General features: G+C 46.0%; 6 protein-coding genes across 6 annotated transcripts, besides 1 other annotated feature; 5 read left to right on the forward strand and 1 right to left on the reverse strand.

Annotated features, from left to right (window-relative positions):
* The first annotated feature begins 13 nt into the window (after positions 1-13).
* Positions 14-2,069, forward strand: TSTA_122190 (efflux pump antibiotic resistance protein, putative). The gene is made up of 3 exons (XM_002482430.1): positions 14-851; positions 907-1,294; positions 1,357-2,069. Exons 1-3 carry the CDS (start codon positions 22-24, stop codon positions 1,993-1,995), a joined length of 1,857 nt encoding a protein of 618 aa, XP_002482475.1. The 5' UTR covers positions 14-21; the 3' UTR covers positions 1,996-2,069.
* A 712-nt stretch (positions 2,070-2,781) lies between these two features.
* TSTA_122200 (pyrroline-5-carboxylate reductase, putative) lies at positions 2,782-3,819 on the forward strand (the record flags this gene model as incomplete). The annotated part of the gene is made up of 2 exons (XM_002482431.1): positions 2,782-3,686; positions 3,768-3,819. The coding sequence occupies 2 exons, from the start codon at positions 2,782-2,784 to the stop codon at positions 3,817-3,819; spliced, it is 957 nt and encodes a 318-aa protein (XP_002482476.1).
* A 2,059-nt stretch (positions 3,820-5,878) lies between these two features.
* On the forward strand, positions 5,879-7,211 carry TSTA_122210 (gibberellin 20-oxidase, putative). Its single transcript, XM_002482432.1, has 3 exons — positions 5,879-6,104; positions 6,167-6,337; positions 6,400-7,211. The coding sequence occupies exons 1-3, from the start codon at positions 5,934-5,936 to the stop codon at positions 7,060-7,062; spliced, it is 1,005 nt and encodes a 334-aa protein (XP_002482477.1). The 5' UTR covers positions 5,879-5,933; the 3' UTR covers positions 7,063-7,211.
* Positions 7,197-7,221: a sequence feature (AT_rich).
* A 700-nt stretch (positions 7,222-7,921) lies between these two features.
* On the forward strand, positions 7,922-9,430 carry TSTA_122220 (extracellular salicylate hydroxylase/monooxygenase, putative; the record flags this gene model as incomplete). Its single annotated transcript, XM_002482433.1, has 2 exons — positions 7,922-8,586; positions 8,641-9,430. 2 exons carry the CDS (start codon positions 7,922-7,924, stop codon positions 9,428-9,430), a joined length of 1,455 nt encoding a protein of 484 aa, XP_002482478.1.
* A 460-nt stretch (positions 9,431-9,890) lies between these two features.
* TSTA_122230 (uncharacterized protein) lies at positions 9,891-12,649 on the forward strand (the record flags this gene model as incomplete). Its single annotated transcript, XM_002482434.1, has 2 exons — positions 9,891-10,074; positions 10,102-12,649. The coding sequence occupies 2 exons, from the start codon at positions 9,891-9,893 to the stop codon at positions 12,423-12,425; spliced, it is 2,508 nt and encodes an 835-aa protein (XP_002482479.1). The 3' UTR covers positions 12,426-12,649.
* A 329-nt stretch (positions 12,650-12,978) lies between these two features.
* TSTA_122240 (MFS transporter, putative) lies at positions 12,979-16,685 on the reverse strand (the record flags this gene model as incomplete). Its single annotated transcript, XM_002482435.1, has 9 exons — positions 16,545-16,685; positions 16,167-16,481; positions 15,981-16,087; positions 15,292-15,360; positions 15,173-15,260; positions 14,692-14,799; positions 14,270-14,635; positions 14,160-14,216; positions 12,979-14,105 (listed from the first exon to the last, which is right to left on the reverse strand). The coding sequence occupies exons 1-9, from the start codon at positions 16,621-16,623 to the stop codon at positions 12,979-12,981; spliced, it is 2,316 nt and encodes a 771-aa protein (XP_002482480.1). The 5' UTR covers positions 16,624-16,685.
* Positions 16,686-16,706: the final 21 nt, after the last annotated feature.

Below are 16,706 nucleotides of genomic sequence, written 5' to 3' on the forward strand. Positions count from 1 at the left end.
TTGTTTCTTTGTCAGCAGGAGATGTGGCTGGATCAAGTCTGGGCGAAAACAAAAGACGGTCAATACCTAGGAGAAGTTCAGCCCTCTCTTCTCCTTCTCTCTATTTCACTCCTTTTTGTTGATGTATGTCTTTTGTGTCAAACCGTCAGTATGACCGCCGAAAACAAGTCTCCCAAACTATCCGTTCTCGAGAGAGATGCCGGTGGCACTTCAGACGAGTCTGAGGTATCGGCGACAGCAAGCAATACTGAAAGTACATCTGTGCGCAATACGGAGAAGGACAATGAGGCCGATGTTGAGAAGAATGCGAATCCGAGCCAAGTTACCTCTACAACCCCAACACCAGCTCCTGACGTGCAGGTGAAATTAAGTCGGAAGCAGCTCGTTGTTATGTGCATAGCTCTGGCTCTGACAATTTTCCTCATCTCTATTGATGAGACTGTGATTGTCACTGCGATCCCACGAATTACCGATGAATTTGACAGTATTCAGGACGTAGGATGGTATGGATCCGCCTATCTGTTGACGATGTGCTGCTTCCAGCTTCATTACGGCAAGTTCTACAAAGACTACCCAACTAAATGGGTATTCCTAATATCCATTGGTATTTTTGAACTGGGATCGCTGCTGTGTGGAGTGAGTCCCAATTCTGCTGTATTGATCTTTGGTCGTGCCATTGCCGGAGGAGGTGCCTGTGGTATAATCAGTGGTGTTCTCATCCTTATTGCAAAGAATGTTCCATTGACAGAGCGACCGTTGTATACGGCCGGAGTGAGCTCTGTCCGTATTATTGCGGGAGTTGGTGGCCCATTGTTTGGTGGTGGGTTAACCGATAGCATTGGGTGGCGTTGGTAAGTATATTACATTCCTTCCTTCAATCATCAGATACTGATGGTTGCCATGCAGGTGCTTCTACATTAATCTGCCGTTTGGCGCTGCTGTGGCTGTCATTTTTTTCTTCCTATATCGCCCATTACCCGAGAAGCACGACAAGGTGTCTCCCATGGAGCGATTGAAGCGACTAGATCCTGTTGGTTTAATCTTGTTCATTGGATCTATGGTCTGCCTAATTTTAGGTCTTCAATTTGGAGGTGTCTCGAGTACTTGGAACGAACCACGAATCATTGTTCTCTTCACATTTTTCGGTGTTTTATTCCTAGCATTTGCCGGATACGAGACCTGGATGGGGGAGAGTGCGACGCTACCGCCTCGTATCGCGAAGAATCGTACTGTTATGGCAGCATCTCTATTTGTTCTATGCATTGATGCACCATACTACGCCATTGCCTATTATGTGAGTTGACAACATTCCTCTTGTTACGACACCAAAAGCGCAAGCTAATCTATTTCTATTAGCTACCTATATACTTCCAAGTCGTGCTCGGCGTTTCAGCTTTACAGTCCGGTATTCGATCTATTCCTCAACTCGTGGGAGCACTCTTTTTCTCCTTGTGCTCGGGTATCTATATCCGCAAATACAAATTCTTCGCTCCTGTAGTCATCGCTTCAACTATTATCACTTCAATTGCATGTGGTCTGCTGTCCCTACTATCCCCAACTTCTGACGCTGGGCAGTGGATCGGTTTCCAGTTGATGGTGGGGATTGGTATAGGGTTAGGCATGCAACAAGCGGCGGTGATAGTCCAGCAGACGCTACCACCGGAAGATATACCCCTAGGCATTGCCTCGGTTACATTCTTCCAGGCATCCGGTCCAGCAATTATGGTCTCTGTTGCCCAAAACGTGTTCAACAGACGACTTTTGACTCGACTAAGTAACGAAATTCCCGGCTTGAGCTTGTCGGAAATCGTCAACACGGGAGCTACTCATTTGGTTGGTCTGGTGGGAGATAGTATGCGAGGGGAAGTGGTTAATGCGGTCAATTACGCACTAAAATGGGTTTGGTACAGCTGTACAATTTTGGCCGTATTATCAGTGTTTGGAATTGCAGGCATGGACTGGCGCAAGCTGAACCAGTTGCGGGGGAAGAATTGACCATATTGGGGCAAAATAACGTGATGTTTGGCCATACAGAATTAATATACACGACTTGGCCGTTTCGCTTTGGCAACAAATCATCGCCTGGTGACAGGGCTAACACATGGTTGTAACAATGAAAATATAGATACATAGTGAATTACTTACCAAGAAAATGGGGGCTATTAGAGTTGTAAAAGTACAGTCATAACCTAATCATTAGAATTAGGGCTTTACCCACCCAAATTTGACTTCCCGTACCGCAACCCCGCAGCTTTATCTCAACATCAGACCATAAGAGGTTATTCCGCGTCTAACTATCGTTGATCCAGGGATCAACAGCGCCACTTCTTGGCCCAGCTGGGCGAGACTGATACCGTACGGTAATAATAATCAGTCAGATATCCACCAATGCACTGAGTGCACGGATCGCTTGACTGTTCTTTGAGATGCAGCCACCCCGAATCACGCTTAATACGATAGCTCCATCTGTGTGACAAGGGGGTCCATCTCATATCCCGAAAGCCACTAATCAGTCAGCCGCATCAATCGTGTTGAATGTAGCAGAGAAAATAATGCCGAATGCAACGTGACTAAGATTAAATAGGTACCTTTTTGCGATTCACCCCTTCACCCTATCCAATCCCCAGTATAATTCCAGCGTACATCCCGAGCATATACAAAAACATAGGTCAGCGCTAGAATCAATCATTTGTGCACTGACTAATACGTATTCTGACCTTTTTCACACCATATCGACCTTGGAAGTGGCAATAATCCAGAATGTCGAGGTCCCCAACTACCATGGCCATTCTTGGCTGTGGGACAATGGGAACTGCCATTCTCGACGGTATCCTACGGACTCTAACCCTCGCATCTCCCTCAAGCTCTGCACAGCTTCGGCCTTCCCGTTTCATTGCCTGTGTCAACCACGCAGAATCAGTCAAACGGCTTGAACGCCACTATGCCCAATTCTTCGGCTCCACTCCCTCTCCTGTGCAGATATCTGTTTGGCAGAACAAGACAGCCGAGGCTGTGAAACAGGCTAATATAATCCTCTTGGCATGTCAACCTAGTCAAGCTGCAAAGATTTTAGGGGACCCATTGGCACGCGGCCATTTCTCGCACAAGCTACTTCTCAACATCTGTGTGGGCGTGTCCGTTTCTCGTATCCACGAGATGCTCTACGGCGGTCCAAATGCACAACAGCCACCACCTGAGGAAAGGGCCTATGTTGTTCATGCAATGCCTAATACGGCGTCAACCATCAGCCAGTCCGCAACTGTACTCAGCAGCGAGGGCAGCGAGCATATCCCGCCGGAACATGAAGAAATGGCACGCTGGATTTTGACTAGTATAGGCACTGTTACTGCCGCAGCACCTTCTCTAATGAACGCGGCTAGTGTGACGGGGGCGTCAACCATTGCATTTTTTGCCACAACACTGAGCGGAGTTGTAAAGGGGGCCATAGAAACGGGACTGCCTGAGGAGGATGCTATTCAATTAGCAGCGCAAGCCATGAAGGGAACGGCTGAATTGGTGTTGAGGGGGGAGCAGCCGCTGAAAGTGAGAGATCGCGTCATGACTCCTAATGGGTGCACTGAAAAGGGGGTCAATGCGCTTCAAAATGGTAGGGTGGAGGAAGTTTTTGTAGAGGCGATGAAACAAGCCGTTGAGAGAGTGTTTGAGCTGGGTAGAGAGTCTTCTAAGTGACCAATTCGGCAAGGTATCTAGACAATGAACTCAACTGATTAGATTACCAGCCATAGCTACTGTCTTTACCTACGCAGGGAACAATTATCGGGGCTGAATTTGACTCAGCGCTGGGTTGGTGTGATGTGACCTTAATTCGTACTTGCATATCCTGAAGAAACAGGTCTGTCCGTCAACTTTCTGCTACTCTTCTCGGAGATTCGCTATTATGCTCGTCTTCCTCATACAGATAGTACTCATATCGAACTGGTGCATCGGGACAAGGTACACTTAATTAGTCATATCGTTAGTTAGAACGTAGTCAATCATGTTTTGAGATTCTCGCAGAATCCCTGACAGACTCGTTTTACGATCATACGATTCGCGTATTATATTAACTCATTGGTCAACCTATAAATAAAGACGTCGATCTGGCGGTTTTCACTAGTATTCCATACGTATACAATTCAATTACAGCGGGGAATATGAATTAAAATCAGCATACCTCTATAAAACATATAAAATACCGCCTAAGCTTGGTTTTCGAATCATCTTGGAAGCACCTGCATGCTTAGGTGCATCTGATGACTTATCACCTCACTTTCACTTGGCAATGTCCAATTGTAGACTACTTCCCAGCCCTCTCAACCTGATATCTCAAGGTTTGGGTTCAGTACGGTTCAAAACGGCTTATTAGCGTCTATATTATAGGGTTGGACGCCTTACAATGCCTGAAGAACTACATGAAGGGTTCCAAGGTTAATCTCTGCAAGGTCCGAGCACCTATAATGATCTTATTTATCGTATGATACTACCAATTTTCATCTAGTCATCCCAGTTTTGTATCCGAAAATACGAACCTGCGGTTCTGACAGCTGGAAACTTTATCCAAATATGCCTATATCAACCACAATTCATTAGTAAACTTGGGGGCCTTTTTGTGCAGATCAATCCGTGTTAAGCTTTTATGAAATGTACATATATAAGTAATAACTAGCTGAACATGGTGAATAATCACCTGCATTTGAAGTCGTGGGTGTGGGATAGATCAAGAAAAGCTTACTAAGATATATGGATAGATTCAAGATTTCAGATCGATCTAAAGAGCTGTATCCAACAAATACTCTACTAAGATTAGCTAAGCAGACAATGAAGAGCATACGAAGGTAACACAATATTATAGCCATGTGTAGAATGGACTTGGGAGAACCCTGAAATGAACGGTCTTCCAGGGGTCAAATAGGAGGCCTATGCATATTGCTTAGAGCTCCGGACTTTGAGTGGCTTGAGGTTGGTATACTGAGTCGTCCCTCTGGTCCAATGGTGTTCATCTACCTTTTGATTAGTCACATAGGTATACCAGCTCGGACTCTGAAGACCTCGATTCTCCGAATACGTTCCAATATCGAGTCATTTAGGCCACTTTCAACTCATGGTTGCATGACACTCAGATATTATGAAAACTAATAGACAAGGATTAATAGCCTGTAGAGCATAGAGTGATATGCAGCCTTGGTGCTTGCCAAGGGTATCAAGAGGACTGGGCAGGTGGTAAGTGTAAATCACTCTCAGGCCTGTGAACGCACTAGATTCACACGATCCCACGATCCTGCGGCAGCATCTTAATCTGATTGTCCTCACAATCTCTTATTTGGTCTGTTAGGATTACCTCTATTTTGTATATACATAGGTGTAATTGAGATTACGGGGGACCATATCTCAATAGTCCGGGATTTGATGCTATGGATGCGTGGCGATGCACCAGGGCATCATTACAATCACCTCATCTATATTGAATACGAGCTTTTCAGCTCAACCTGGCTTCTAGATCTTGTGCTAAAGCCTCGTGCCATAACATGGTTCGAGAGTAATGCATCTTGATATTGGGACTATAACGAAGGTAGCCATTCATGGTCCGTTTCTCCCGAAATAGCATCATACAGCGTACGGTAACGCCTTCTGAGGTTACAATTTCTCGTTCTTAGTGTCTTTAGAATGAGTTCGTCTTACAATGATCATACTTCAATATCAGGTTTCGAGATAATGGCTCACCTGGCCCCCACCGTGGTTGTCGAAGAGAGAGACAATCTGAGCGTAGTCCCAAACTAAAAGAGGAGAGCTCGTATGTTCAACTTGATGGGGACGGAATATAAAATGCCGGGATGTACGGGATGTACGCATAGTCCTGAGGGCATCACTGAAGATCCAGTTTTCCTCTCATCATATGCCTGAGTAGAAATTGTTATCTCATTCTTCTTGTCAAAATGACTGTTTTGCAATTGCCTTTGGTTGACTTCGGTCATTTCACTCATGGCACCCCAGAGCAACGCGAACGTGCTGCAAAACAACTTGTTGATTCATTCTTGAAACATGGGTTTGTCCGTCTCAAGAACCACGGCGTATCCAGGGAGTTCGTTGAAGAGATCTGGGAATGGGTATGCTCGCTTCACATCGCATTACTGTTATGTATGTACTGTAGTTGATTGACGCATACTAGGACCGTCGATTCTTCTCCATGTCCGAAGAACAAAAGATGAAAATATTGCATCCTCCTGGCCCTGATCCACAACGGGGATGGAGCCGCAAGGGCCTCGAGACGACATCTAAGATCCGTAAGGAAAACGCTGCGAATGCTCCCAAAGACAAGGGTGAGCTACTTGATGAGAAAGTACGTGAACTTCTCACATCGCCATGTCTAAGCTACCCAATGCCTAATCCTCTGTACTTTAGGAACACTTTGACTGTGGTCCTCCAGGAGATGCTGAGTTTCCTAATAAGTTCCCCAACGAGGACCTTCCCGGTTTTCAGGAGTTTATTGAAAGATATTTCCGGCTGGCGCAGGATGTCTCTTTGAATATTATGCGCGCCTGCGAGGTCGGATTCGGCATGCCCGAAAACGCCCTCGTCGAGCGCTGTGAGCCCGCTGCATCTGAGCTTCGTCTCCTGTACTACCCTCCAGTCTCCGTGGAGCGTCTGGCAACTGGCACTATCAAGCGAGCATGGCCGCACTCGGATTTCGGGATCATTACTCTTCTCTTCCAAGATGGTCTTGGTGGACTCGAATGCGAGGACCGTTCTAACCCTTTTACCTTTGCGCCGGTTACGCCGACATCGGGTGAAGTCGAGATGGTGGTAAACACCAGCGATACCTTTGAGCGTTGGACCAACGGCGTTGTTAAGCCGGGCATACATCAGGTCAACGTGCCTCCTGCTTTACGCAATTTACAAGAAGGTTATATCCCAGAGCGATACTCCTCTGTTTTCTTCTTCAAAGCACATCGTGGTGTATCGGTGGGTCCGATTGATCACTTCGTTACGGAGAAGCATCCTGCCATTTACCCTGACATAACTGCTTTAGAGTTTCATCGAGAACGAACACATATTCTCTACTAAAGCTGTAGCATCTAGGTCATAAGTGGTGGATCAATCCTACGTGTACCGTATGCTTTAAGTTGTACAAAAGAATGCCATGTTCCATAGAAACCAAATGACCATCTTTTGTCATGAATTGTGAATATACTGAGATCATTATATTATTTTTATTTTTTTTATCAGTGTCTTGTTCCTAGTATCTTGAATAAATTCTGGTCAGCTCCTTATAGATACATGAGCTTTGCAAACCATGAGCATATATATATATATATATGTACCTACATAGGTAGAGAGAAGTAAAGGAACTAGAGATTCTTACTATTATCAAATGACCCAGGTCCGAAATTTGATTCTTGTCTGATTACAACATTGAAGAACGGATAGGTTTCGGAGTGAAAGGGCGTATGATGCTTACCTAGGTACGGTCGTTCATCGAATTAGGGCTTTGCGGGACGTACCATAGGTAACTGTCACCCTCAAAGTCCTCCTACAACAACGTTAACTGAGTTCTCTCAACATAGCATACATACTTTTATCAAAAAGATTAAATACTAGGCAGACAAATTCTGCCATGAAGGAGACAAATTTATACGAGAACAATTATTTGGATGCCTACCAAAAGATCCATCTTAAGAAATAAAGAGGTCCGACCACGTGCCATTGGCCCAAATATCCATAGATCCTCAGAAGCTAAAAGCTAACCGTTGTCTTTCACTTCAAATTTATTCATCGAAGGTTGATCGACCTCAAGCATCAGAGAATCCACAAAGCCGCACTCCAGTCATTGTTGAAGTTGGATTAATATAGCCTCCTCGAACATCACCTCACTCCGTGTGATCACCTTGCCAGCAGGAATTAATAAACGACAATAGCCCGCAAGATGAAGATAGTTATAATAGGCGCAGGTATCTCGGGCCTTGCATCATATCTTTCTCTTAAGAAACACCTGCCGCGACCTTCCACCCCAGCTGCAGATCATGTCTACACTATATACGAGGCTTACGACACAGACAAAGACAGCACTTTTGAGCAGCGCTTGTCATCTTCCAGAACTGAAGCCAATCTCCCTACTTCAACTCTAATCGTCGGGGGGGGTCTAGGCATCGCACCGAATGGGGTGAATGTGCTTCGACGCCTTGATTCCGATTTGCTGAAAGACATTGTTACTGGTGGTTACGTTATATCCAAATATAACTTGAAGTCCAAACACGGAACACTCCTGATGGGTCTCGACCCTCAGGTCCCTGCTTACGATGATGCCGATAATGAAAATGAGGGTGATAGAAAGATGATCCATACAGTGGCTACGAGTCGTCATTCACTATGGCGCTGTCTGCGCACGCGAGTTCCTGATGGAATTATTAGTAAAAAGCGAATCTCGCAAGTGATAGCAGGCTCAAATGGTGGACCAGTCACTGTCAGATTTGAAGACGGCAGTATGCCAGTTGAAGCCGATATGGTGATTGGAGCAGATGGGCTTCGCAGTACTACCAAGAACGCATTGTTTCCGGATATCAAGGGAGATATATATCCACCTCATTATGAGTAAGCACTTCGTTCTACTGGAGGATTTCATTCCATTGACACTATATCAATTAGGGGATTAGTCGGCATTGGCGGCTTTGTAACTGCCCCGCCGCATATTCGCGAAAAAGCTGGCAAAGGCACAATGAGTTTCGTTTTTGGGGGGAATGGATTCTTCGGCTACTTCCCAGCTGCTAGCTCTCCTTCATCTCATCGTGATTCGGTCAGTCATGTTTCCGAACCGAGTAATCAGCTAGGATGGTGGTCAACGTACGCAATGGAGGAATGTCCTACAGATCTACGCAATGTCAATGGGGAAGAAATCATCAAAGACCTGCGTGCCAGGTATCGTCACTGGAGTGATCCAGTTATTCAACAGATAATCAGTGATGAGGAGTTGAACATCAAACACATATATCCAACTTGGACCGCTCCTGAAATACCGACTTGGGAACGGGACGGTGTGGTGCTAGTCGGTGATGCAGCACATGCGCTGCCATCCACTTCAGGACAAGGATCATCACAAGCTCTGGAAGATGCTGAAGCATTCACTTTGTTTCTTTCTCATGAACTTCGCAATATGTACCAGAACCCTCTTGAGTCTCAGGCTGCAACTGAGAGAAAAGCTGTCACGACAGCAGCCAAGCGATATGTGGAGCTCAGGAAGCCGCATGTGAAGAAAATATTTGACCGTGCGAGAAGTATGCAGAATCGCAAGAAAGACATGTCGATCTTCGAGGAGTATTTTATGTATGCTTTTATGTGGATTATGGGTTGGTTTCCGTCTGTTATGTCCAAACCACAGCAGGAGGTGGCTTCCTATAACGTCAGGAAAGAAGTTGAAAGGGTACTTGAACAAAGCTGATCGGTGTGATTCAAGCCTGATTAGGTACCCGTACTACCCAGTCATATATTTGTTATAGTTAATTCGTACATAATTCTCTCCTCAGACATTCAGGATTCGAAGAGTTCCTCATCGTAAGATGAGTTCTGGTATTTTCCCACTCCACGCTGACAGCAGAAAATAGAGATAGCTCAAGCAGCGAAAACACTTTGAATTGAACAATATTCATTCATGAATAGAGGAAGCAATCATGAACCGAATAGATGAATGGAAAGATCATTACTGGAAACCTACGAGATAGTTACTTCCACATCCGGATTAGCTCCTATAAATTCAAACTATCCCAATAAGGACTAGCTCTGTTTACCGGGCAACGGGCACAACATCATCACATCAACCCGAACTTATAAACACTCCAGTGCAAACTCTGCTACTTACCTACAACGACATTCTTCCTCCCCATATACAGTCATAAAAAGCCATGACACAACCCCTATCCCCCCTATCGCCGTCCTTTGGCAATTCACGCGGACAATCACCTGCTTATGCTCCGCCATCGACCGTCCGTCGTCGCGGAATTGACGAGATCATGTCATCGACCGACCAGAACGATAAAGAGAATGCGCCGCCGAAGCCTGCAAAACGCGCCTTCTGCTCTTATGATGGTAGTGATGATGACATAATTGATGAAGAAAATGACGATGATTACGAGCTAAAAGCTTCCACAACTCCTGCTCGAAGCAACAATAATAACAATGTCGAAGCGGATATTGGCGACGACATGACGGTTGATCTTGCTGACGGTCCACCAAGTTCGCCATTCCAATACGAAGCGCGTGATGATACCGTAGATATGAATAGATTACAAGCGATGACTATGCCAACGGCATCGTCTACAACGACAGTATCGCCTAAGAAGCAAGGCCCCGAGATATACGTTGATGAGGAGGATCGCATTGACGAACCTATTGTCGCTGGTCGAGAACCTATATCAACAGAGACATATGAATCTCACGGCCAAGCGACCGAGCCAGATCATACCACGACAATGAGTGATAATGATGACACTGCTAGTGTACTTCACCACGAACCAAAACATGCCGATAATTCAACCATTAGCCACAGCTACATGGAAATGAGACACAATGAAGAAATGAGCACAGTTGCTCACATCCTTCCCTCCGAAGAAGAGTCTCATCCTAATGACAATGATGCGATGGATGATACCTGCTTTAGCACCTTCTCGGCCGTGCCAAATGTTGATATGACCATGTTTTCTAAACTGGTGGCCTCGCCCACCAAGAAAATCGGCGATATCCAGGAGTCTCCTGCGGTTGACCGAACTCCAGGATACTCTCGACGATCAAAGGCGACAACACCAGCCACTGCTCGTAGGCGAAGGATCATCGATGATACCTCCCCAACACCTCAACGAAAGAAGCGCGACGATAGCATAAATCTCCTTGACTTCAATGACTCTTTCAACTATTTCCATAGAGTCTCTCAGCGGTTTTCTATGTCAAGCAATCGCGCTTCCATGAGTCCTAGACGGCGATCACCGTTAAAACAACGTGACCCGACTCCTTCTCCTACAAAGTACAACCTGATAGATTTTGACCTGCCACCACCTGCTACGCCAATGTCAATTCCATCGATCACTCCCCGTGAATTGGAGTCTCTAAAATCTGGATTCATGTCCGAGATTTCTTCATTGAAGGCCAGCCTAAGCGGCAAGGAAGCGGAGGTGTCAAGTCTTAAGCAAGCGGTTGCCGACGCTGAGCGCCGCGTGGGAGAAGCGCTTGAAGAGGCTCGAAATGAGGCCATACACAAGGAAGCACTTGAAGTCGAACAGGTTGAGTGGCAGCGACGCGGTAAAGAAATGGAGTCGGTGTTGCGTGAAGTACGAGCTGAGATCATTGACGGTGAACGCGAACGGGAACGCCTGTCAAAGAAATCCGACGAAGCGGAAAAGCGCAAGGAGCAGCTCGAAGGAAGGATCGTCGAGCTTGAGAGTCAACTAGACGCCGCGAAGAAAGCCGCTGCTACCAGTCCCAGCGCGACCATGACAGATGGCGACGGCAAATCAGGCATGCTGACTGCCGAGCAGTCTGCAAAGGAGGTTCAGGAAGCTGTGGAGCGGGTCGCTCGCGAATTACACACGTTATACAAGGGCAAACACGAAACTAAGGTTGCTGCATTGAAAAAGAGCTACGAAGCTAGATGGGAGAAACGGGTCCGCGAAGCAGAGAATAAACTCCGCGACGTCACAGAGGAAATCGAGCGCCTTAAGACGGAGCGTGATACGACTATGTCTGGACCACTGAACCCGAACATGAGTATGATGAGTGTCATGGGACGAGACAACGAAGAGCTAGAGACAGCAAACAAGGTCCTTGGCGCTCAAATCAAGGGTCTCGAGGAGCAACTGTCCACACTCAAGCGGGACAATGAACAATTATATGCGGAACTTAAGATGGAGCGTTGCGAAAAGGGTGAACTGGTCGCTGCTGTCGATGAATGGCTAGCTATGCAACAAGCCAATACTGCTGCTCAACCCGCCGCTGTATCCTCACGTGAAGTCTCGAATTCATCATCCTACTACTCTGCAAGCGAACAAGATGCGCCGTTATCATCATATTCCGGTTCATCGTCTTCCCAGACCAGCGCACGCAAGAAGTCAATCGACCAACAGCACGTCGAGACTTCTCCCAAGCAGTCACAACAACAATTACCCACATTCAAGCGCAGCACAAGCCGATCCGGACCGTCTTCCAGCGCTCTAAATAGTAGTAGCGGTCTTCGCCCACCATCATCTGGTCCCGTCAATAACAGCACCGGTATCGAGAAACGAAGCCGTTTGGGTATATACAGCGGAAGCAGCAGCCATGTCCGCCACAACAGCGGCGGTAGTAGTGGTAGTAACGGTAGTGGTCGCTCGATCGCCATGCCGTCTACGACTCCAGGACGAAGTGGGATTATGAGCTCGATTGAACGTATGGGTGCTGGGGGACGATAGGTCTTCCGTCTTCCTTTTCAATATCATTTTTCCATGTCCATAGTGTTATTGATGATTCATGAATGGAGTTGGAGAGCCTTGGAGTGGGCGGATTGTTTGAGTTTGATCCTGTTTATATCTTATTCTTTGGTTTCAGATTGCTCTTTTCTCTTTGATTCTGGTTTTTTGCTTTAGTTGCAGTTATCGGTGTTGCTGTTGTTGAGTTATGCTGTGATACCATACTGAATTACTATTATGCAATGAGAATGAGTTATGGATTTTTCTTTTTTTATTTATGATTTGCATTTAATGATAGTGTATTCATGTCCAGGCTCAAGATATGTACATTGAAAACATAAGGATGAAACGCCAAAGAACGCCTCTTTCCAAAACTTGCTCAAGAATGAACGCCGGGGATCTCAAACCAGAAATGAACCATAACCCTCAAAATGATGGACGACGATACCGGGCTATTGAAAAAGAAAATTTCTTTTGTATGTAGGTGAGACGAGTGAAATGTATATGCAGACGAGACCTGAGTTATAATGAGCCATTGGAAGGATATCAGATATAATCAAGCAACGTCATAATCCTCCTCACTGACCATCACATGAATCACTTCACGCGGATGGGTGTCAGAAGCGGGAGGTCCAGCAGCAGCCAGACACGGCGCTGCAGACCGTACTGTAACTGTGTCTTTCCGACGCTTGATAAACCACAACTGTGACGTACCGATCAACGCGATGAGTGTGCTGCTCCACCAAGCAATGGCGGTACATCCAGCTGCTGTTCCAGTACTATATAAGTATCCAGCGACAGGAGGAGCGATTGTACGGCATGCGGCACCGGCTGAAGCGGCCAAGCCGTTTATTTTACCCATGACGGAGGGAGAAGAACTTGATTGTTTGATCAGGATGAGGAGAATAGGGTAGGCAATGATGGAGAGAATGTTGCGGATTGCTAGGCAGGTATAGATACCGGCGTAGACGAAATTCGAGGGAAGTAAGACGAGGAATGGAATGATAAAGTATGTCATGGGATGTAAAGCCGTAACAAGGACAAAGAGTCTCCAGACACCCAGCCAATCGGTCAACGGGGCGAATATAACACTTTGAATGAAAAGTGCCATTAGTCCATCTACAGACATGATGAACCCAACGGTTCGAGTAGACAATCCCAAGCCGCCTGAAATACGAGGAAAAGAGTGAGAAAATCCAACGTCACGCTTGTCTTGCAGGAAGATTGGAAGAAGATGATCAAAAGTCATCGAGTGATAGGTGAAAATGCCCAGTGCAATGATGAACATCAGAACTTGGGACGTGAATGCCACTTCCGTTTGTGGCGAAGACGATCTCTCTTTGGATCTTTCGCCATCGTTGCGCCAGCTTTCATTTGAATGCATATTAACTTCATTGAAAGTACCATACGATTCAGCGCGAAGGTCAACTCCGGGATTAGCCGTAGCGCCAGCGGTAGCCATTAATGGTGTCTCGCGGTTCACTCTATGTTCTGAATCCGAATACCGTGGCTGAAACTCGGGATGAGTCTCCTGCAAAAGTAAAGCACCGCCAATGATGCTAATCAAGAGGAGACCGGCACAGAAGAGGTTAGGCAATAGGAATGGGTACTTTGCGAATAAACCATTTGGTGAGAATATGGATGGGAAACCTTCAACGGGTTTGGCAAGTAACCCTCCGACGGCTGATTTTGTTAGCAGGATAAAATGGATATCAGTAACTCACAGAGGAATCTTACCAGGCCCGAGAATAGTGCCGATTGACCAGACAAACGGCATTACGGCGTAAGCACGAGCTACGACATTATCAGTAGATCATATCAAATAGAATACATAGAGATAGACATACGCTCATGCTCAGGACGCTTCACAAGCTCACCGACCATGGTCTGAATCACGCCTATGTTTCCATTAAGCACACCGCCAATGATTCTACCAAGGAGAGCTACCCAAAAACTCGAAGCAAACCCGACGATCAACAGTGAAAGCATGGTGCCAGCACAACCGAGCAAGAGGACGGGTTTGCGACCAATGCGATCCGAGAGTGCACCCCAAAACATTCCGGTGAGGGCTTCGGCTAGTGAAAACGCAGCGATTAAGATTCCGGCGTAGAAAGAGGCGTCATTTGGGTTGCCGACGTGGAATTCTTGGACCATTACCCATGAGTAGGGGAAGATCGAAGTGAGAGCGATAGGCTCCGCCACACGGCAGATGCCTGCTGTCAGTCAGTATGTTTGGAAAAAAAAAAGCAGTTATATAGAGAAGACATACCCAGAAGAAAGAGCTGCAGCGAAGGAAATGCATCGTCGTTCGAAATTGGTCTTGTCTGTGGCGTTGATACCATGATTCTTTTGACGCTTGAACAATTCTTACCACTACCTATCCCCGCAAACCACGCAGGCAAATCCCTTTCTCAATCTCGTTTATTCTCTTCACAAGTTAAGAAGATAGAGCGAGGATAATAGAATGTTCTTTTTCCTGCGTGACTGCCTTCCCTTATGATCAGTCGACTTTCCACCTTTTTCTTGGATATTTGTGTTACCCTCGATTAAGCCTTGATGTCCCGAACTACTTTAATATTGCCCCTTTCCTCACAAGATATAGTCGGGTAGAATTGTTTGACTATTGTTTTTGACTCTGTGGCTGATTAGTTAACGCGATTCGTAAGGTCGATTTCAATGGCGTGCCGTGGAAGCAAGAGAAAATAGAGAAACAGAATCGAAAGAGACAGAAGACGGGAATAAAAGCAGACGAATCGGGTGACTGGTACAGTAAAAATCGTTCTCCGGACAAGCGAACCAGGGACTGATAGGCGGAAGGTGGCAACCGGAAACAACTGCCTGGACTCGACTGCCGTTACACCTGTATTACCATTTTCCCTGATTGTTTCAACTTGTTTGTATACCCAGCGATGTAAAGAGCGGTAACATGACGTACAGGCTTGAATTGATAGCATTAGCGTCCGCTTAGCGTCGCCTTGGCGCCAAGTCTATTAAGGAGCGCATGCTGATTGGTTCATACTGTCTGTATAAAACAGTAATTCAACCCCATGTCTTAGATTATGTGTTTCCTTGTGAAATGGATATATAGCAGATGATTGTACGGTTTTCAAGCAAATATCACCAATGTGTTGATCAGAAAGTATACACTGCCAGGACATGGAAATTGGACAGTTTCCAGTTACGTACCATAATCTTTCCACCCGGTGACCGCTCTTTTGAGTTTGTGCAACATCAATGGATATTTTGGCATCTAGGCAATCGCAACCTGGAATTCAGTTTGCGTTGATCTGCAGAGAAGAACGTCCATCTGTATATGTATGCTATGATATCAGTTTGATCACTGGATGAAGGTTGTCATAAAGCAAGTCATTCGAGATATCATACATATCAAGACCAAAAAGAAAGATAGAAGGCTGTTATATAGTGGTCAAGTTATTGCGGATCAGCCCCTCCATGTGAAACCGGGATGTAACTCCTCCGCTCTCTCGCAGCCTATAGATAAGATGTCAGCCGGACATGTCTCAATTCCTTGATTTCCCTCTGGGGATCAGAACTCACCTCCACCCATCCTTGAACCCAAGGTCTCAAAACAGCCCAAGCAAGCAGCCCACTCGTGGCAAGTATAAAAATAATAACCACAGCTTCATCTTTCCTCGAATCTCGTTCTATCATCGCTCAATATCAGTTATATACACCCCTCACTTGCATGCGCCGCGAATGCCGAAGTAGAAAGGAGAAACATACGAAAACAAGTCGCAATAACATCCTCCTCCCTTGCGCCTTTGCATTTCGGTAAATTATAATCCAGACAGAATGCGCGATTGCAGTCGCTACACGTCAATGCTCGACCGCGACCGGGCGTTTGTTTATTCTTATCATCCTTCTGCTCTTCTCGCGCGTCGATTTCGGCCGTCTTGTGGTCCCATCCCCATAGATTCGTTAACTCTGTTGTTCTCCGCTTCAATAAACCATCCGAAAGGTCTTTATCTGTATTTATGGGTCGCAGTTCGATAATAGTGCTATTCGAGAAACAGGTACATTTGCAGAATGAGGAAGGTTCTAGAATGAGATGAATGAGCGCGATTCCTAGATGGGGTAGAGCGCTCTGCGAGTGAGACTTACTTGCTGCTAGTACCCCCGTGATGCTTGAGAATATACTCAGAAAGAGTAAATATTGTAATACTTGTAATAGCCCCTTCATTTCGAGTTAGAAATCCGGAGTAACGACATCCAAGTGCACCCCGATCAAACAAGATGGTGGATGATGTTGCGACTGTCGCAGAT

This window comes from Talaromyces stipitatus, genomic scaffold (assembly GCF_000003125.1).
Source record: "Talaromyces stipitatus ATCC 10500 scf_1105507295555 genomic scaffold, whole genome shotgun sequence".
Taxonomy (NCBI): Eukaryota; Fungi; Ascomycota; class Eurotiomycetes; order Eurotiales; family Trichocomaceae; genus Talaromyces; species Talaromyces stipitatus.

Bases quoted from the DNA above. Each gene is read 5' to 3' on its own strand.
- TSTA_122190 (XM_002482430.1), top strand. From the start codon at position 22: ATGTGGCTGGATCAAGTCTGGGCGAAAACAAAAGACGGTCAATACCTA. The intron at 852-906 runs GTAAGTATATTA...GTTGCCATGCAG, and splicing joins GATAGCATTGGGTGGCGTTG to GTGCTTCTACATTAATCTGC. The intron at 1,295-1,356 runs GTGAGTTGACAA...TATTTCTATTAG, and splicing joins ACTACGCCATTGCCTATTAT to CTACCTATATACTTCCAAGT.
- TSTA_122210 (XM_002482432.1), top strand. From the start codon at position 5,934: ATGACTGTTTTGCAATTGCCTTTGGTTGACTTCGGTCATTTCACTCAT. The intron at 6,105-6,166 runs GTATGCTCGCTT...GACGCATACTAG, and splicing joins TTGAAGAGATCTGGGAATGG to GACCGTCGATTCTTCTCCAT. The intron at 6,338-6,399 runs GTACGTGAACTT...TCTGTACTTTAG, and splicing joins GTGAGCTACTTGATGAGAAA to GAACACTTTGACTGTGGTCC.